This window comes from Sinocyclocheilus rhinocerous, unplaced genomic scaffold (assembly GCF_001515625.1).
Source record: "Sinocyclocheilus rhinocerous isolate Xijiao unplaced genomic scaffold, SAMN03320098_v1.1 scaffold755, whole genome shotgun sequence".
Classification (NCBI taxonomy): domain Eukaryota; kingdom Metazoa; phylum Chordata; class Actinopteri; order Cypriniformes; family Cyprinidae; genus Sinocyclocheilus; species Sinocyclocheilus rhinocerous.
The window spans coordinates 992,760-1,014,301 of record NW_015659385.1 but is presented as its reverse complement, the minus strand read 5'-3'; the positions used below and the strand labels follow the sequence as shown (position 1 = coordinate 1,014,301).

At 36.6% G+C, this 21,542-nt stretch overlaps 2 protein-coding genes and 1 pseudogene across 2 annotated transcripts in view; 2 read left to right on the top strand and 1 right to left on the bottom strand.

Moving 5' to 3' along the window:
- The window catches only part of LOC107723675 (protein FAM124A-like), a 15,613-nt gene extending 13,562 nt beyond the window's left edge, over positions 1-2,051 (top strand). The window contains exon 5 of the mRNA XM_016532384.1: positions 381-2,051. Within this exon, the coding sequence (XP_016387870.1) occupies positions 381-1,202 (822 nt within the window). The 3' untranslated portion in view covers positions 1,203-2,051. The remainder of the gene's footprint in view (positions 1-380) is intronic.
- A 7,092-nt stretch (positions 2,052-9,143) lies between these two features.
- On the top strand, positions 9,144-14,212 carry LOC107723649 (probable serpin E3; annotated as a pseudogene).
- A 1,970-nt stretch (positions 14,213-16,182) lies between these two features.
- Positions 16,183-21,542, bottom strand: part of LOC107723679 (integrator complex subunit 6-like) — a 14,427-nt gene continuing 9,067 nt past the window's right edge. The window contains exons 10-18 of the mRNA XM_016532387.1: positions 20,075-20,169; positions 19,858-19,968; positions 19,564-19,779; positions 19,123-19,249; positions 18,789-18,931; positions 18,529-18,700; positions 18,043-18,381; positions 17,578-17,671; positions 16,183-16,338 (exon numbers count right to left, since the gene is read on the bottom strand). Coding sequence (XP_016387873.1) covers positions 16,245-16,338; positions 17,578-17,671; positions 18,043-18,381; positions 18,529-18,700; positions 18,789-18,931; positions 19,123-19,249; positions 19,564-19,779; positions 19,858-19,968; positions 20,075-20,169 — 1,391 coding nt within the window. The 3' untranslated portion in view covers positions 16,183-16,244. The remainder of the gene's footprint in view (positions 16,339-17,577; positions 17,672-18,042; positions 18,382-18,528; positions 18,701-18,788; positions 18,932-19,122; positions 19,250-19,563; positions 19,780-19,857; positions 19,969-20,074; positions 20,170-21,542) is intronic.

The window sequence follows — 21,542 nt, the reverse complement described above, 5'->3', positions numbered from 1 at the left end:
CATCAAAAAATAAGTACAATGTACTTATTGTGTTCATATTGTATTGCAAAACACTTTTGTTGCTTGTTTGATGGTATGGGAAGGTTTTAAGGTGGGTTAAGGTGTAAGGGATGGGTCAACAGTATAATTATAAATGTAATTACAGAAATGAATTGCAGATGTGATTACATGCAGGTATTTTTTAAATATATGTACAGTGTAAAAACATGTATGTACACAATAAGTGCATTGCATCGAATGATTAATTTAAATGTAAGTATATAGTAGTTAAGGCCACCTTTATTTGGGACCAAATAAAAATAGGTACTAGGATCTGCAAAAATGGTGTCCTGAACATATTAATTGCACATAATTTCATGCTCTCATTTTGACTTTGTCAGGTTCAAGGTTCACGGTATTACCGCAAGCACACTATTGCGAAGTTCTGTCACCTTCCTCCTGATGATCCTCCGTTTACTTCCCCTCCTCCACCCGAGCTGCCCCCTCCACCTCCTCCTCCATACGGCCGCGGGCCCGCCTCCTATCGAAATCGCCGTTATCACCGGAACTCATCGCGTTCGCAGACCCAGACCCTTCCGTCTCCGGTCGCCTCCAGGACGCCCATGCTGTGCGATCAGGAAGGCCGCATGGAGAGGCTCCAGAGGGATGTGGAGCTCTTACGGGCCGGATGGACAGGCCACCGCACACAATCCCTCTTTTCTCTGCCTACAGACGAGTCCCGTTGCTCGTGTGCCTCTCAATCAAGCTTCCGTCCTCGCTGCTTCTCTTCAATGGCTGCTCCAATTTTCCGTGTCAATGTCGATACGCTAGTGGGAGCCGAAGAGACGGATGTGGACACGGGACAGACCATCAGCGGCAGCTCTGTGGACCTATCGGTGGTCTCGGGTTATTCCCATCCACAGCTGAGGCCCCATTTAAAGGCCCCAGCACTGCGGCCCAAGTCTGCTCCTCCAACAGATGGAGGTCTTGACTTTGCTGATCTGACCTATAATAATGCCTCCTCCATAAGACAGACTCCTTTGCCGTCTAGAGCACAGAGCATCTCTGCAAAATCCACACCTTGTGTTGTACACAAACCACAGCCAAAGAATGTGAAAGATGTGTTGCAGGACAAAGGGCAGCAGAACAGCAATGGCATTGTGACAGTAGATGATTGTAGTCAAGAAGGCATTGCGGTGGAAGAGCAAGAATTTTATATCTGACACATGCAGGACAATCATCTCATCAGCATGTATGCGGGTCTTAAAGAGGGAATTTTGAGGTCTACTATAATTGCAAGTATTAAAATGTGGAAAACCCTTAAACCGATATTCACCCAAAAATGAAAATTCTTTCATGATTAACTCGCTCTCATATTGTTCTAAACTCGTAAGACTTGTGTGAAACACAAAATTAAGACATTTTAATGAAACCTGAGATGGTTCATTGAAAGTCCAGGTAATCAAAGCTTCAGGTCATAAAGGTGTTGACAAATAATTGCAGTTTAATAAGTCTTGTGAAGAGGTAAGGTCACTTTATATGAGCAGATTTAATTAGGCATTTATTCACATGAAAACACATGGTAAACATTTAAGCTCAAATATGTGCACACACATGTGCATTGACTTTCAATGGAGGGACAGAAGCATAGGTTTAATTAAAATATAAAAATTTGTGTTCCAAAACAGGTTTGGAACGACAAGAGGGTGGGTCAAGGATGACAGAATTTGTTTTGGTGAACTCTATTTAAGCTTTTGTTCTATAGTGCATTTGTTTTATTAGCAACAGGCCATGCTTAAGAATGTGCATTCATAATGAATGACTTTAAGACGGAATCAAATTGACTTGTGTTTGTTGTATGTTGTGGTATTCTGTAGTGTTTCATAATAGTTGTAATAACAAAAGGGCTTCATTGCTTATGTCAGAGAGCTCAGTGAAGAATAAAACTCTGCCACCTAGTGGTTGAACATGGTAACTTCACAGGAGCTAGACACTTGCGTCATGAGGCAGGTCTACAGTGGCCGAGAAGTGCAAAGCAAATCACAATTCTGAAAACAAAATAACTAATTACAAACGCAAATGCAAGTCTAAAAAACAAAATAACAACAGTAATGATGTATATTATTAGCAATTATTAGTATTCATACTCACCTTATATTAATAATTACTACTATTAAGGTGGTAATAATAATAATTATTATTATTATTACAACCATCACCATCATGACACTAATATATTAAATTATTATCATATAATGCAATCCACTACATACTTAATTGTGAGAATGTAATTCTGAACCTGCAGTAGTATGTCGAGGCAGTGAATGTCACACACCCTGATAGGCTTTTTCCACTTAGAACGGTCCAATTGTTTTAGACATATTTTTTAATCTTTTAATGTTTTAGTTCATCAATATTTGACCCATTAAAGGACTTTCTGTATTCAAAGTATGTTTGCGTACCAACTTTTAAATATCTGACCTCAAGATGAAAGAGGAGTTGTTTACTTTGGACGGCATTCCTTTGGGTGCATTGTCCTTGCCCAAGTGACCGTGACTTTCCCATCATCATTTCCCTTCTTAAAAATTCAAATGCCATGGATGGAATACTGGAATTAAAAAATCTGTCTTCTCCACTGATTGCTGCCAAGTTGGTTCTACTGATTAACATGCCTTCTGCTGGGCACCGTCCAAATACCTGATGCTTACTGATCATTTCCCGCTTGCAGTTTACTAATGTCTCTTCAATCCATTAGGGTCATTTGTGGAAACTCCACTTACAGTGGAGATCTGACTTTGACAATGAATAACAGTTGTTTAAAATAAATATTCGGTAACACTTTAGTATAGGGATAAATTCTCAGTATTAACTTGTTGCTTATTAGCATGCCTATTATTAACAAAAGCTATATATTTCACAAATGTACTGTTTTTACTGTATTGTTGAAAACATAAATATGAGACTATTTTCAAAAACAACTCCAAACTTTAGAACGGTATTGTAAACATTTTTACGAAACTATACACTTGTTTACTCACCAAAGACAATTTTACTCACATTTGGTGCTCAATGAGTCAGAAATTTCCATACAGGGAAATATATACTATTTTGAGGGAGATATAGTAAATACAGAATGAATATAATGGCATGTAATGAGAGAAATGTATGAATGTGGAAAACGTGGGAAATCTGTGAGTGGAACAGTGAGGAAGAAGGGCACAAAGAGGCTCAAAGATGGATGGAAAACCAAATAAAGCAACAGAGGAAAATGATCGAGGGAGAGGTAGAGGGATGGAGGGAATGTGCAGTGAGGTGTGAAGCAGAAAACAGTAGAACTTTGTTACTCTAATGCACACACACTCAACAATGCTTGCTATGTTTAAAGATAAATTTTCCTCTCTCTCACTCTCTCTCTCTCACACACACACACACACACACACAGGTATACAGTTACCTTATCAAAGCCACATTCCCACATTGTGTTTTGTTTGGCATTTGCAGGAACATGTTTCCCTTTCCAAAGCTATTTTTGTTTAATGTCAAACTTATTTTGACAGCTCACTGCAGATATGTTGTTCATCATATTGCCATGTGAACAGTTCAAGATTTAAAGCAGCTGGTTCTTAACTTGTTTTGCTTCAAGATCAGGTTTTATATTGACATAGATTGTCAAATGGCAACCAAATATGTATTATACATAAACTAACCAAAATATCCTTAATATCACACATTGAGGTTTACTGTTACAGTTTTTGCTGTATTTTCGATCAAATAAATGCAGTCCTAATAACCATTATTTTTAAAAAAATCGTACACATTCCAAACTTCTGAATGGTAATGTTTGTGTAGATTTTATTATCAATATAGTACTTTAAATAAAAGGTCCCACTTTATATTAGGTGGCCTTAACTACTATGTATTTACATCAAAAAATAAGTACAATGTACTTATTGTGTTCATATTGTATTGCAAAACACTTTTGTTGCTTGTTTGATGGTATGGGAAGGTTTTAAGGTGGGTTAAGGTGTAAGGGATGGGTCAACAGTATAATTATAAATGTAATTACAGAAATGAATTGCAGATGTGATTACATGCAGGTATTTTTTAAATATATGTACAGTGTAAAAACATGTATGTACACAATAAGTGCATTGCATCGAATGATTAATTTAAATGTAAGTATATAGTAGTTAAGGCCACCTTTATTTGGGACCAAATAAAAATAGGTACTAGGATCTGCAAAAATGGTGTCCTGAACATATTAATTGCACATAATTTCATGCTCTCATTTTGACTTTGTCAGGTTCAAGGTTCACGGTATTACCGCAAGCACACTATTGCGAAGTTCTGTCACCTTCCTCCTGATGATCCTCCGTTTACTTCCCCTCCTCCACCCGAGCTGCCCCCTCCACCTCCTCCACCATACGGCCGCGGGCCCGCCTCCTATCGAAATCGCCGTTATCACCGGAACTCATCGCGTTCGCAGACCCAGACCCTTCCGTCTCCGGTCGCCTCCAGGACGCCCATGCTGTGCGATCAGGAAGGCCGCATGGAGAGGCTCCAGAGGGATGTGGAGCTCTTACGGGCCGGATGGACAGGCCACCGCACACAATCCCTCTTTTCTCTGCCTACAGACGAGTCCCGTTGCTCGTGTGCCTCTCAATCAAGCTTCCGTCCTCGCTGCTTCTCTTCAATGGCTGCTCCAATTTTCCGTGTCAATGTCGATACGCTAGTGGGAGCCGAAGAGACGGATGTGGACACGGGACAGACCATCAGCGGCAGCTCTGTGGACCTATCGGTGGTCTCGGGTTATTCCCATCCACAGCTGAGGCCCCATTTAAAGGCCCCAGCACGGCGGCCCAAGTCTGCTCCTCCAACAGATGGAGGTCTTGACTTTGCTGATCTGACCTATAATAATGCCTCCTCCATAAGACAGACTCCTTTGCCGTCTAGAGCACAGAGCATCTCTGCAAAATCCACACCTTGTGTTGTACACAAACCACAGCCAAAGAATGTGAAAGATGTGTTGCAGGACAAAGGGCAGCAGAACAGCAATGGCATTGTGACAGTAGATGATTGTAGTCAAGAAGGCATTGCGGTGGAAGAGCAAGAATTTTATATCTGACACATGCAGGACAATCATCTCATCAGCATGTATGCGGGTCTTAAAGAGGGAATTTTGAGGTCTACTATAATTGCAAGTATTAAAATGTGGAAAACCCTTAAACCGATATTCACCCAAAAATGAAAATTCTTTCATGATTAACTCGCTCTCATATTGTTCTAAACTCGTAAGACTTGTGTGAAACACAAAATTAAGACATTTTAATGAAACCTGAGATGGTTCATTGAAAGTCCAGGTAATCAAAGCTTCAGGTCATAAAGGTGTTGACAAATAATTGCAGTTTAATAAGTCTTGTGAAGAGGTAAGGTCACTTTATATGAGCAGATTTAATTAGGCATTTATTCACATGAAAACACATGGTAAACATTTAAGCTCAAATATGTGCACACACATGTGCATTGACTTTCAATGGAGGGACAGAAGCATAGGTTTAATTAAAATATAAAAATTTGTGTTCCAAAACAGGTTTGGAACGACAAGAGGGTGGGTCAAGGATGACAGAATTTGTTTTGGTGAACTCTATTTAAGCTTTTGTTCTATAGTGCATTTGTTTTATTAGCAACAGGCCATGCTTAAGAATGTGCATTCATAATGAATGACTTTAAGACGGAATCAAATTGACTTGTGTTTGTTGTATGTTGTGGTATTCTGTAGTGTTTCATAATAGTTGTAATAACAAAAGGGCTTCATTGCTTATGTCAGAGAGCTCAGTGAAGAATAAAACTCTGCCACCTAGTGGTTGAACATGGTAACTTCACAGGAGCTAGACACTTGCGTCATGAGGCAGGTCTACAGTGGCCGAGAAGTGCAAAGCAAATCACAATTCTGAAAACAAAATAACTAATTACAAACGCAAATGCAAGTCTAAAAAACAAAATAACAACAGTAATGATGTATATTATTAGCAATTATTAGTATTCATACTCACCTTATATTAATAATTACTACTATTAAGGTGGTAATAATAATAATTATTATTATTATTACAACCATCACCATCATGACACTAATATATTAAATTATTATCATATAATGCAATCCACTACATACTTAATTGTGAGAATGTAATTCTGAACCTGCAGTAGTATGTCGAGGCAGTGAATGTCACACACCCTGATAGGCTTTTTCCACTTAGAACGGTCCAATTGTTTTAGACATATTTTTTAATCTTTTAATGTTTTAGTTCATCAATATTTGACCCATTAAAGGACTTTCTGTATTCAAAGTATGTTTGCGTACCAACTTTTAAATATCTGACCTCAAGATGAAAGAGGAGTTGTTTACTTTGGACGGCATTCCTTTGGGTGCATTGTCCTTGCCCAAGTGACCGTGACTTTCCCATCATCATTTCCCTTCTTAAAAATTCAAATGCCATGGATGGAATACTGGAATTAAAAAATCTGTCTTCTCCACTGATTGCTGCCAAGTTGGTTCTACTGATTAACATGCCTTCTGCTGGGCACCGTCCAAATACCTGATGCTTACTGATCATTTCCCGCTTGCAGTTTACTAATGTCTCTTCAATCCATTAGGGTCATTTGTGGAAACTCCACTTACAGTGGAGATCTGACTTTGACAATGAATAACAGTTGTTTAAAATAAATATTCGGTAACACTTTAGTATAGGGATAAATTCTCAGTATTAACTTGTTGCTTATTAGCATGCCTATTATTAACAAAAGCTATTGGATGTTTATTAGCACTTATAAAGCACATATTCTGCATGACCATACTCTACATCCCAAATCCAATACCTAAACTTAACTATCTTACTAACTATTATTAAGCAGCAAATTAGGAGTTTACTGAGGCAAAAGTTGCAGTTAATGGTGAGAATTGAACCTTAAAATAAAGTGTGACCAAATGTTCTTTTGTTTCTTTCTTCATTAAAGAATCCTGAAAAAAATCACAATTTCTGAAAAAAATATCAAGTAGCACATCCATCAAACATGCGATAATAATAATAATAAAAAAAAATCTTGAGTACCAATCAATATATTAGAATAATTTCTGAAGGATCATGTGATACTGAAGACTGAGAATGAGCATTTACTGGAATAAATTATATGTTTAAATATATTAAAAAAGAAAACATAATTTTACATTTTAGTAATATTTCACAATATTGCTGTTTTGCTTTGTTTTGTTCAAATACATGCAGCTTGGTGAGTATAACACTTCTTTCAATCAATCAATCAATCAATCAATAATTATAGTGTATAGAGATGTTAACAGTTTGGTAAAGCTTGTGTAATGACTTCCTCTCTCTATTATGTGTGTGTGTGTGTGTGTGTGTGTGTGTGCGGCTGGATTTGCTGGTCGAGCGCATGCCTCCCTCTGCCTGGCTCCTTATAGTGCCGGGTGCTTTGTTTTGTTCAAATACATGCAGCTTGGTGAGTCACTCACTTCTTTCAATCAATCAATCAATCAATCAATAATTGTAGTGTATAGAGATGTTAACAGTTTGGTAAAGCTTGTGTAATGACTTCCTCTCTCTATTGTGTGTGTGTGTGTGTGTGTGTGTGTGTGTGTGTGTGTGTGTGCGGCTGGATTTGCTGGTCGAGCGCATGCCTCCCTCTGCCTGGCTCCTTATAGTGCCGGGTGGGAGGCAGGAATTCTGACCGAGTGGTATGGACATCGCCGCCGGAGACCACAAACACGAACCTCTCCCTTTAAACAAGGTCTCATGATCGACAACTCTTTCAATCAGTTGTCCTGGCGTGGAGGATCAGGGAGAACGCACGTCCCCCTGGAGTGACAGTGACAGTGGAGCTGAGCATCAGGAGCAGCTGACACTCACCCAATCCAGAGGACGAGCCGGCAGGTAAGAAGTTCCTAAATATTTTAATTCTGTCATGCATTTTAATAATAAAATTTGGTTTTTAATTATTTTTTAATGATACTATATAAGAAGTAAGAAGTTCTTAAATATTTTAATTCAATCATACATTTTAATTATATTTTGTTTTTAATTATTTTTAATTATACTATATATTTTTAATTTTATATTTTAATTATAGGCCTATTTTTATCAATATCAATGTAAAACTATAAATGTAGCAAGCATTTCTGTTAAGAAGTTTAATTTCATTATTTTCGTATTGTGATTTACACCGCTTCATGTTGCATTAATATTAGATATATGGAGGCTGTGGCATAGTTCACCCAAAACTGAAAATTCTGTCATCATTGTTTTAAACAAAACATCAGATAAACATAAAAGAAGATATTTTGTGAAATGTCTTAGTGTTTTTTTTTTGTTTTTTGTTTTATCCATACAATGGGAATCGATGGTCACCAAAACTATTTGGTTACCAACATGCTTCAAAATATTTTCTTTTGTGTTCCACAGAAGAAAGTATGACTTACAGGTTTGGAATGACATGAGGGTGAGTAAATGATGACAGATTTTTCTTTTTTTGGTAAATTATCCTTTAATTTTTTTTAACATTCATTCAGAATAGAGGCCACACATCAGTGCAATTAAGATGCTAATCTTAAAAATGAATCAAATCTATTATAAAGATTAACCAACTTTATCCTTGCTTGCAAAAGTTGTGCTGCTGAAAAGTGGGTGATAGTAGTATTATTTTGTACTGAATCAACATAGGGTTACACCAACAAAAGTAGGTTATCTTTAATAGATATCAAATACATTATATGTGACCCTGGACCACAAAACCAGTCATAAGGGTCAGTTTCTTGAAATTGAGATTTATACATCATATGAAAGCTGATTAGATAAGCTTTCCATTGATGTGTGGTTTGTTAGGATAGGACAATATTTGGTCAAGATACAACTATTTGAAAATCTGGAATCTGAGGGTGCAAAAAAATCAAAATATTGAGAAAATCACCTTTAAATCTGTCCAAATGAAGTTCTTAGCTGAGTGAAAATTGTTTCTACACCAAATATTTGTCAGTGCATTTAAATTGTTTTATTATGATGAGACACATGAAACTATAGTACATGTAGGATATGTAGGATATATACTGTATGTTTTCATATAAATGATTAAGTGTAAGTGTATGATTTATTTCTAAAGCTGATGACCATCTCCAGACAAAAGAGGAGCAGCTTCAGTCCAGTGAGTCCCAGGAAGAGGCCTCCAGAAAAGACAGTTTACTGCACATGGCTCTTCTGAGCACGGTGGTGTTTCACGGTGCCTGGCAGAAACAATTTCTCTTCACTGACACCCAGAACCTGCCCTTCAGCCTCTCAGACGGCAGCACAGTCAAAGTCCTGATGATGTACCAGTCAACCAAAGTCAATATTGGTAAGAGGAGGAACAAGACAGACACCGATACAAGAGTTGGATGGAAGCCTATTGTTCTGCTAAGAGCGTATATATTTACCTGTCCACCTGTCTTAGGGAATTTCTGCCTGCCGTCCGAGCAGGAGTACACTGTGCTGGAGCTTCCGTACTTGGATCGCTCACTCAGGCTACTGGTGGCCTTACCTAGTGACCGGAAAACCCCTCTGGCCCAGCTGGAAAAGCAGCTCACGAGCTTGCCAATGCCTTATTTGTCCAGAGTGGTGTGAAACTCCTGCCAGAATTTACCCAGCATGCCTTGGGATGGGGTAACAGTAGTCTACTGAGTGTAAACTTCAGTAATCCAAACCACACTCATAGTCGGCTACAGCAATGGACACGTTCCCAGAGTAAAGGTGAGCTTATATTGACTAATAGTCAATGCAGTTTCCCTAAAACCACCACATATTCATCATTTATATTTAGATTGTCTCTAATGTCATTTTAAGTGATGGATATATACAGTATATGGCTTACAAAAACATACATAAATATACACAAACATAAATATACATTTTTATAGTGTTAATTATGTAAATACTGTACATATGATGTAAAATGAAATACTGATTTGAATTTATATATGATTATGATTTTAAAATATAATGATGTATTATTAAATATTGATTAGAATTAAATATATATATATTATATAAATATACTTATGTAAATATATGTTAAAATTAGATATGATTTGAAATTAAATATAATAATGAATTTAAAATATAATTATGTAAATATATGATGTCAAATTAAACATTGATTAGAATTTAAATATAATTATGAATTTAGAATATAGAATATAACTTTGTAAATATATATTGTTAAAGTAATTTAATTTAAATATAATTATGTAAATATATGATGTGCAATTAAATATAATTATGACTGTCAAATATATATATATGTAAATATTAGTGCTGTCAAACGATTAATCGCGATTAATCACATCCAAAATAAAAGTTTTTGTTTACATAATATATGTGTGTATATTGTGTATATTTATTATGTATATATAAATACAAACACATGCATGTATGTATTTAAGAAAAATAGGTTATGTTTATATATTAAATATATTTTTAAATAATATCAAATATAAGAATATGAATATATAAATGCATAAACGTAAATATTTTACTGGATTAAGACGCACTAAGATGGATATATTTCTGCCCAGGTAACTGCATGCAAAAAAATATAAATTATTTGTGAAATATTATATTATGCAAATTGGACATATCCTTGTTTTGTGTGTGTTTTAGGTTTAAGATGCAGAGCAGGTTCAATCTGAAGCCTGCTTTACAGTCTCTCGGTATCTCTGATGTCTTCAGTCCCTCAGCTGCTGATTTTAGAGGCATCTCAGGTAGGACAGTTAAAGCGAAAACAGTTTATACCAGTCATAGATGCTGGGAAATAATCACAAACACCATCAGTTTAAATCAATTATTCACTCTGTGAAGATTAAGCCTTCTGTTTGATATGTCTACAGATGGAGAAGGGCTTTTTGTATCAGAGGCTTTCCAACGTAAATATTTTTTAAATATATACTGTATGTGTGTGTCTTTATATATACATAATAAATATACACGATATACACATATATATTATGTAAACCAAAACTTTTATTTTGGATGTGTTTGATAGCACTAGTAAATATTTATTGTGTAAAAATAAATATTGATTTCCACAGTGTAAGAAAAAAAGAAAAATCAAACTTGTAAATGAAATAGATTATTGAAGTATTTTTACAAGAAAGTAGTTTCATTCTTCTTGATTCAAAATGTCATGTTTAATTAAACGTGTTACACTGCAAAAAATGGCTTATCTTACTTAATATTTTTGTCTTGTTTCTAGTCAAAATATCTAAAAATTCTACAGATGGAGAAGGGCTTTTTGTATCAGAGGCTTTCCATGAGGCAAGAATAGAAGTGACAGAGGAAGGGACAAAAGCAGCTTTCAGCTACAGGTATGTGACATTTTACTTGCTGAAAAAAAAAAAAATTAGTGTGGAAATTGAAAACAAGAGAAATGTTTAGGAACACTTATGAATATCAAATACTGTCTGTTTAATGTTAATGAAGACTGATCTGACTCTGTATTGACATACCAATATCATAATATAGACTTCGGCCTCTATAGACTTCATGTTATGCCTGAATGATTTATTTTTCCAGCTGATAAAAGATAAAAACATAGACAGCCAATCAGAATCCGTCCTGCTTTAAAGAGCTTGAGCATTTGAGCAGCAGATGACAAAACTGCAGCACATGCTTATAATAAACACATTATCATCCGTTAGTGTGGACACTGATATAGTTAAAACAAGCCTCAAGTCCTTGTGAAACAAATTAATGAAACATTATTCTGTTGTGAAGAGGACAAAAGCACATCTGGATATTACCAAATATTAGCCCTGATTTTTTTTTTTAAGATGTAATCTTTTATATGCTCAGCAAGGCTACTCCCTGGTGTATGTGTACCTGGTTGAGAATCAGTTGTAGTCAACAGATGGGATATAGTTGAACAGACTGTTCAAGCTGTGAATCGGCTGGGAAATAACTGATGACTGAGCTTTCTTCCTCTATCTTTCTTTTTAGCAATGGTGCTATTGAAAAGATCCCGATCAGCGGTTTTCAAAGCAGATCGACCATTTCTCCGACCATTACGGCAGATCAGTACAGGTAAATACTAAAATCTGAAATTATAACGGATAGCATGCATTCTTAAAATTACTCTACCCTGACATTAAATTGTATATAACGTCCAAACATTTGAGGTCAGTAAGATTCTTTAATGTTTTTGACAAAGTCTCTTAGGCCCACCAGGGCTAAATTTATTTGATCAGAAATACAGTAATATTCTGAATTATTATTACTATTTAAAAGTTTATTTGAAACAATTTTATATTTGTATTATTTACAATGTCATTTATTCATGTGATGGCAAATCTGAATTTTTCAGATTTTTCACTCCAGTCTTGTCACATGATCCTTCAGAATTAATTCTTGTATGCCGATTTGTATGCTTGTATGCTCAAGAAGCATTTATTAATGTTGAAAAGTTGTGCTATTCATGATAACTAAATTAAGTGCATTTTGCTTAAAACAAGTAAAATGATCTGCCAGTGGGGTAAGGAAATTACTCTTAAAACAAGATTAGTTTACTTACCTCACTGGCAGATAATTTTACTTATTTTAAGCACAATGCACTTAATTTAGTTTTTTTCCCCCTGGAAACAAGACTAAATATCTTAAGTCAATTGGCTTATCTAGTAAAAGTACCTTGATTTAAGAATTTATAGATATTTTGACTAGAAACAAGACAAAAATACTAAGTAAGATAAGCCATTTTTTGCACTGTACTTGCAATTCCTTGAAATTATTTGTAAAATTTTCACAATTTCTACACCAAATATTTTTCAGTTTATTTTAAATATAAGAATAAATTTAACATATAATTTTGTAAATATATTCTATGTAAAGTTAATATTGATTAGAATTTAAATATGACTTTTAAATGTAATTATGTAGATATATGATAAAAAATAAATATATATTATGCCAAATTAGATATTGATTTGAATTTCAAATATAATTATGTAAATATCTTACGGCAGATCAGTACAGGTAAATACTAAAATCTGAAATTATAACGGATAGCATGCATTCTTAAAATTACTCTACCCTGACATTAAATTGTATATAACGTCCAAACATTTGAGGTCAGTAAGATTCTTTAATGTTTTTGACAAAGTCTCTTAGGCCCACCAGGGCTAAATTTATTTGATCAGAAATACAGTAATATTCTGAATTATTATTACTATTTAAAAGTTTATTTGAAACAATTTTATATTTGTATTATTTACAATGTCATTTATTCATGTGATGGCAAATCTGAATTTTTCAGATTTTTCACTCCAGTCTTGTCACATGATCCTTCAGAATTAATTCTTGTATGCCGATTTGTATGCTTGTATGCTCAAGAAGCATTTATTAATGTTGAAAAGTTGTGCTATTCATGATTTTTTCGTCAAACTGTTTTGGGACATTTTAAATGTCATTATAAAGGTCCAAATTAATGCATCCTTGCTGAATAAAAGTATTAATTTTGATCTCTCTCTCAAAAAAGGTAACACTTTATTTTAAGGTGTCATTGTTACAATATTGTTACAATAATACTTATGCATAATTACATGCAAGTAACCCTTAGCCAAACCCAAACCATATAGTGAGTACATATAATTAATTAATATCACTCTGTCCTTAAATGTATAATTACACTGTAACAAGGACACCTTAAAATAAAGTGTAACCAAAAACAGACCCAAAATGTTTGTATTGTACCTAAGAGAGAGAGGTCAATTACATTTACATTTAGGGACTAAATTTGCAGGGACTGCAGATGTAATTCTCCATAGAGTGATCATCATAAACAATGTTATTAGTCTACATGAACCCACACAGATCTGCATGACATCTGTTTTGTGACATTGGAGAATCAGTTGAATTTGTAGGTTTTTACTCCACAGGGTCATTGCTGTTTATAGGTCGAGTTCTGAATCCAGCCGAGATGTCTTGAGATGATACATGCAATCACAACTGCTTCAAATGACAAACACACACAGGAAACTTGTGTTAATATACATTTGTATGATTTTGCCAACTCAACACACCCCTCCTCCCTCATGGGTGGGGGGTCAGAGGGATATCTGAGGACCGTTAGGAGGGTCCTCTGACACTTCAGGAAGAGGGACGAGACTTTTGTACATATCTGTAAATAAAATTTTATTACATCAGGGTTTTTGCACTTCAAAGTGTCTGCTGTCATTTTTTCTCAGTAAATTTCCTCAATTCTGATGGAAATGTATTGTAACCATCAGTTACGGATTTCATGGATCTCAGAAATAAGAATTCTGTTAAGTACTGAGCCACACATTTAATAACTGTTGAAATTTGTAAGGTCTAGAACCAAAACTCCCCAAGTAGCTACAGCAATAACCAAAAAAACGTGACGAGCCACTTCAATCTTTATCCCTGCAAACTGATGGGTTTAAGTATATAGAAAACACAATGAACATGGTAAGATTTGCAATCCTTTTTAATGACATTGTGCCACTTAGAAATTAATGACAGAAAAATGTCTTTTATTTACATGACTATTCAGTGTAAAATAGACTTTATTCAAATACATACAAAAAAAGGCTTTCCACCAAAACTTTCTTAAATAATATTTTCAATGTCACCATGTACATATATACAGCATAATAAAAATACTTTTTAAAGAAGCCTTTCTCCTTTATCGGTAACATGTATGGCAAAGATTTGGTCCCTACATTAGGGTGCAGGGTTAAGAGGGTGAGATACACAAAGACAGACCAAAAAAAAAAAAAAGAGCTAAGGAATAATGGATATTTGGCAGTAATGTAGGAATACATTAGCAGCAACTTCCCATGTCAATGAATAATTGGCTCTAAACTCCATCCTGAATGATTAAGAATCAACTTTACATCGTTTGGGTGTTTCATTATTATATCCTTCCGGTTGTTGCTTCTGTAAATCAAATATGGTTACTCCGTGCAGAACGGTCATTTGCAATTTTTAGTCAAGAGAGCAAAAGTTCAGAAGTTATACAGTCCTTCACAGAAGTTATTCATGGTTCTGTGGTCTGAAAACCACATGGCATGCTACAGAAGGTCTTTTGCTAAAGGCAAAACAGTTGCTTGAAGCCATGCATAATAATGCTGGGTGGTTTAAAAATAAAAGTGGCAAATTTGTTTTTATAGATTAAAAAAAAAAAAAAACTACACTTTTGTGAAAGGAGAAAGAGTTTTTTAAGAATATTGGGAAAACAAAATTTCAGAAAGATGTTCCACTGCTGCCAAATGCTAAATCTTCTGCAACATCATTCCTGAGATGAGTTATTTAACAAACAACAATTGACTTTTGGAGTGTGCAAGTCTACATTTAATTACAAAACCTCAAAGTCACTCAAACCTCCAACTTTAAAGAATTGCTTGGTAACTCGCCTTTTTATTGGTGTAGAATACTGCTGATTTAGTTGCTTTATTAAGAGAGAACCAACCTAACAAATGTGATTTCCAGAAAATCATCGGTCTTGTCTGATAAGACTGAATGCAGCAGTGAGTTTGCAGAGGTGCAATTCCCGACTGAAATGAAAGGAAAACATTTATATTGGTGATCAATGCTACATGTCGAAATGTTGCAGGGGACTGGGGGGGGGGAGATACAAAAACGCAAACGAGGAAGCCAATGCCAACCAATTCTCTTTGGCACATTTAGATTGGAAAAAAAATGCCTTAAAACAAAAAAGAAAAGAAAAAGAAAGATGTGCATGACCATTTGTTATAAAAGCAACTTTTCCCATTTCTCCCAATCCTGAGGTTTAGCGACAACCCATCAAGTCCTCATTGATAACATCAGCTTCAATACTGATAAAGACTGGAGACACACAAGTCCAAAATAACATTACATAAATAGTGCAGATATGTGCGCGAGTCCTTCAAGTAGGACAGATGGAGTGCTCAGAAACCGTCCAGATGATTCATGCTGTTGGCTCTTAAGTGAATCTCCTCCAAGAAGTTCTCCAGCTGCTCAATCAAGACCCTTTTCTTAAACCTGCACACACACACACACACACATTTCATTAGTAATTAGAGCTTTGTCCATGAAAACAACATGGGGTTGTCCTCATTGATAACATCAGCTTCAATACTGATAAAGACTGGAGACACACAAGTCCAAAATAACATTACATAAATAGTGCAGATATGTGCGCGAGTCCTTCAAGTAGGACAGATGGAGTGCTCAGAAACCGTCCAGATGATTCATGCTGTTGGCTCTTAAGTGAATCTCCTCCAAGAAGTTCTCCAGCTGCTCAATCAAGACCCTTTTCTTAAACCTGCACACACACACCACACGTAATTTGATTAGTAATTAGAGCTTTGTCCATGAAAACAACATGGGGTTATTTATATTAATGAAAACAGCATAATTTTGAGTTTGCACATCAAGACCAAAGTAAACTTCAAGTCTGAACGCTTCTTACACATGTATAGCTGAACACATAACTGAAAGTATAGTCCATTTGATAGCACAGATAATAGATGGTGTGTGATGTTTCACACACTTTAAGCGGTTTTCTTTTCCAAATGTAATCGGATTAGTCCAACGAATCAAATCGTTTGCGGTTTGTAATGTGTACCGAACCTAAAAGCCTCGTACCGAATGGTTCAATACGAATACGTGTATATTGTTACACCCCTAATAAATAAATATATATATTTAAAATCATTTCGACTCGAGTTGTGAGAGTTAGAGAATGCTTTAAAAAAAGAAAGCATACTTGGGGCTTTAACCTTTCAAATATCATTTACATTTAGTCATTTAGCAGACGCTTTTATCCAAAGCGACTTACAAATGAGGACAATAAAAGCAGTCAAAACTAACAAAAGAGCAACAATATATAAGTGCAAATGACAAGTCTCGGTTAGCCTAACGCAGTACACGTAGCAAGGTGTATATAAATATATATATATACACCTTCACACACACTCACTCACTCACTCACTCACTCACTCACTCACTCACTCACTCACTCACTCACTCACTCACTCACTCACTCACTCACACACACACAGTGTCTCGTTCCCTACTCAGGGAACCATGGTTACATAAGTAACCTGAGACGTTCTTTTTAATTAGTTTAACAAAACTCAAATTGAATTCAGCTGGACACACTTTCCTGTTTATCACACCAAATGGCCAAGCAAAGCGCACGACACTGACAAGGTACGCGATACAGTACGAGACCAAACGCGATTTCAGCACGTCTCCACAGTAAACAAAACAAGCGTTTCCTAGCAACGACAACTGCGCTAAACACTGAGACAAGAAATAAATACACTTACAAGCTGCTTTTAACTTCTGCTGATTGACTGCTTCTCACAAAGAGTATTTCTTTACACTGTTTTGCTGGAGCTTGAACACACTTTCCTGTTTATCACACCAAATGGCCAAGCAAAGCGCACGACACTGACAAGGTACGCAATACAGTACGAGACCAAACGCGATAATAAATGTATCAGTATGAAGAGTTAAGCATCTACTTGAAAAATCAGCATTTGAATCTGGAGTATACCTGGCAGCCTCTTTGATTATGCTCTGCAGAAAGATCAGACGCGTTTCCAAACTGCCCTGGATTTGCTTGAGGAGGTAGAAGATTTTTTCATAACCTGCATTTAGACAAAAAAAAAAAAAAAAAAAAGGACATTGGGTGAGAAGAAAGGTTTGATGTATGGTGTTATGAGCAATGACAAAAAACAACTGTAAAACCACAAGAACAAATTAATTTCCAAAACCCTGTAATATTCATTACAATGTAAAAATAAAAATGACAAATGAAAACCAGCTGTAACAATGTTACAGATTTGCACATGTAGCAAAAGCAAGCATGGCCAGTTGATTTCACAAGGCCCAAGACAAAGCGTTTGTGGGTGGTCACCCCTCCTTCGCTTATTGGACACCACCCAGGAAAGAGCATCAGGAGAGGAAATGAGAGACAAGTAGCAGACATCTGCACATGTATGTGTGCGCTGTGACTCACGTCTGCCAGGCTTCCTGATCTCCTTGGTGATGAGTACTCTGAGTTCAGAGTTCAGTTCCTGGCTCTCTTGGTTTCTGATCTTCTTCAGTTGGCAGGGGGAAGGGTAGCGGCGTGGGGCCTCCTCTTCACCCTCGCTGCCCAGAGAAAACTCACTATCGCTGGACTGGCCGTTCTCCTGCACTCTGTTTTCCTGGTTCTCGACCTCATCTAGCTGAAGGAGGTTCCTCTGCTGGATCAGTTCAGACTCGGGTGCAGGACTCGGCTCCTTGTCCGAGTTGCGGTTTGACTCGAGATGGTTGTTGATGTGATTGCCCAATTCTGTGTCATCATTATCTGGAGCTGTGTTGAATCAGATATGAAACATGCATAAAACTGAAGATTCAAAGTTTTGCTCACAGAATAAGGGTGAGTAAATGAAAGGATTTTAATTTCTGAATGACCTGCTACTAAAGGGTTATTTTCTGCCTGTGTGTGCTGGTTACTTACTTCTAGGTGGTGTTTTGGGAGGTGTATATGCCCGTCCCAGCCGAAGCAGAGGAGACATACAGCGTCTGCGTTTGGGGGCCCCGCCCCCAGCAGGACTGCTTGATTCTCCAGGACGTTTGCCTTTGCCTTGAGTGCCAGTAACAAATTCATCTGCCTCATCTACCATCATTGCCTGACACAGAGAGACAAAGTTATTTGCCTGAAAGTCAAATCTTTATTATGCTTTCTTTTTTTTTTTTAATTCAGAGATCTAAAGGTACCTTCTTGTCCAATTTGAAGGGGTTACCAAAGGTGTGCAAACGTTTAGGCTGATCGGGGTCTGCTTCTCTCAGAGGGGATGGGCAATGCTTCAAGAAATCCTGATAGTTGCCCATCTGAGCTATAGGAACACTGTGCAGCTGATCTAAAAAAATATTTATTATAAAAACATAAATAACATTCAAAACGTACCATGTAACAGCATAACCATATCAGATAAAAAGGCTCACAATTCTTTTGGAAACCAAAAGCTAAATTTAATTGAGCAAATAACCCAGATACTCGGGAAACTGCTCTAAGAAAATCAATAACCATTCATGGCTGTCCGAGCGTTACCTTGATCTTGACCTTTCAGAATACAGATGCTGGCGTGCAGAAGGTTCCGCCTCATGCGGCTCAGCTGGTCTAGCAGATGAGATCTTGGGATATCATAGGGGTTCCGCAGTCCTTGCGGTTTAAATTCCTGTGCAAAAAGAGAAGAAAACAGTAGATAAGTGATCTGGATTTAGTGAGAACTGAACATGGATGATTTGCTCAACTGTGTCCTGTTGGAATAGTTGGTTAGGCACAAAAACTTGACTCTAAACTGCAAATGTGCCATATGAAAAGCACTTGTATTAAATTCCAGCCCTCAAAATAAACAGCATTAAATATTAATCTCACTCTGACTTGATTCACATTGAGCAATGTCATGTACATCTTTGTGGTTTTGACCGCATGAAAACAGTACAAAACATTCACAAGGTGTACTGTATTTACAGTTGAATATATCCGTACTTTATTCAGAGCAGCTAGTTGAAAGCCAGCAAACTCCTTGGTGTTTGCCTCCATTGGCAGAGCTGGCCCATCTCCCATGATACTGTTCAACAGCTGCGTGAAATCCTTCCTGTGTGCCAGAGAGAGGGTGGAGCTTCTGCAGCGAAGTTTAATCCCACCATCAAGTGCCGCCTTTTTTCCTACTGATGCACAAACTCTGTCTGCCTCGATCTTTGCCTGTAATGTACACAGTATAAACTTCATGAAGCACGTTTAAGAATAAAGACTATAAAAACAAACTATGTTAGAACATACTTGCTGACTGAGCTTTTTGAGATAAGACACAACACTATAGCTCAGACCGCACTCCATGTTGTCAGCCAACAGGTTTGGAGCTCCCATCATTCTTAGTGCTTTCCGCAGGGCCTGCGTGAATCAGGATTAAGCAAAACACAAAATAACTTGAATGCATTCCAAAAGATACAATCACAATGTTGTAGTGTCAAAATGAATTACTGATTCCATTACTTACAGTGATATAGTAGGGCGGGACTGTTTTAAGGTAGTTCTCAAAAGATTGTCGCCACTTTGCTGGAGGCTTGAACTTATGCACAGTAATCAAGTCATCTATAAATGATAAACAGAGTTATATATGACAGTTATATCCATTCACATTCAAAGAAAACTGGTGGCTAGTTTTATTCTAGTTTGGTGGAATAAAATATCAAACAAACTAATATAAATAAGGTCACGTATTATTTTATTTTATATACGTTTTATTTTAGGTTTTGATGTCTTCAAGAATATATATTTGCGGTATAAGTACCAAAAACCATCTAAATATATTTTTACAGCTCCTTTCTCAGGAGCTCTGCTTAGAACAGTTCGATTTTGGCCTGTCTAATTAATATTCATGAGCCTCTCTTCTGATTGGCCTGTTGTTTTCTGAGTGACGCATGGCCAGGCCAACCACAGGTAACTAGGGTCATGTATGCTGTAGCCTGCTGTGGCAAATAGAAAAATAGAAACACCTGTAAATAGAAACACCTGTAATTATGGCCACTGCTGAGGGAAATGTTTTCCGGCCTTACATGTTTGAGCCGGAATGTCAGATTTGTAGAATGCCGATATTCGCATATATTTCCCAATATTCTTGTAGAATGCCAGAATGCCGTTTGAGCATGTCAGACCCCCAATCGGCGATGACAGGTGACAACCAACCACCTCATCAACAGGATGTTTCAGAATTGTAATTACTATTATTTTAATATTTTTTCAAAAACCGAATGCAGAAATCTATAACACATCAGCATCAAGTTAGCAACACGTTAGCATTGCATAACCGTTTGCAAACTATAATTTCAGATTATGCTGTCTCCATAATGTAACACAAAATATGTGAGAAGTTTACTAACGGTTTGCGGACATTACATAATGCCTGTTATATTACAGTACATAAAATTTCACTTACCACATAAACAGAGTAAGGAGAGATGACTGAGAACGATGGCGAATTGCAGATCCTGAGCACCACTGACAAACATCTACTCTTGTAAAATGTGTGGCAAGTACTGCTGCTCCATAATATAAACAAAGTACCTGCGATTGTGAATCTCGAAAGTGAAAGTGAAACTAAAATTGTGCATTCAAAAGCAGTTTCAATGCCAGGCATAATAGCGGCTCCCTGCCTGATGCCCGCAATTTAAACAGTATAATTACCCAATGATATAACTGCAAGAGAAGATATTGAAAGTTTACGTGTTGTCGTTGCTCAGCAATGGTATGGACGCGATGTTGTCTGGGGGTTTGGCAAAAGGAGGGTGGAACGATGGGCAGTGCTCGGGGTGGCTGAAAGGCGGCGACTGTGTAGTTCTGACGTCACCTTTTTACGGAAGTCACAACGGCTCGTGAAAAGGCACAGCTACTTTATGCAGGCTGTGTGCATTTGTCTGTGGACTGACTGTTTTGAAACTTATATGGTAGTTACATAACCCTTAGAC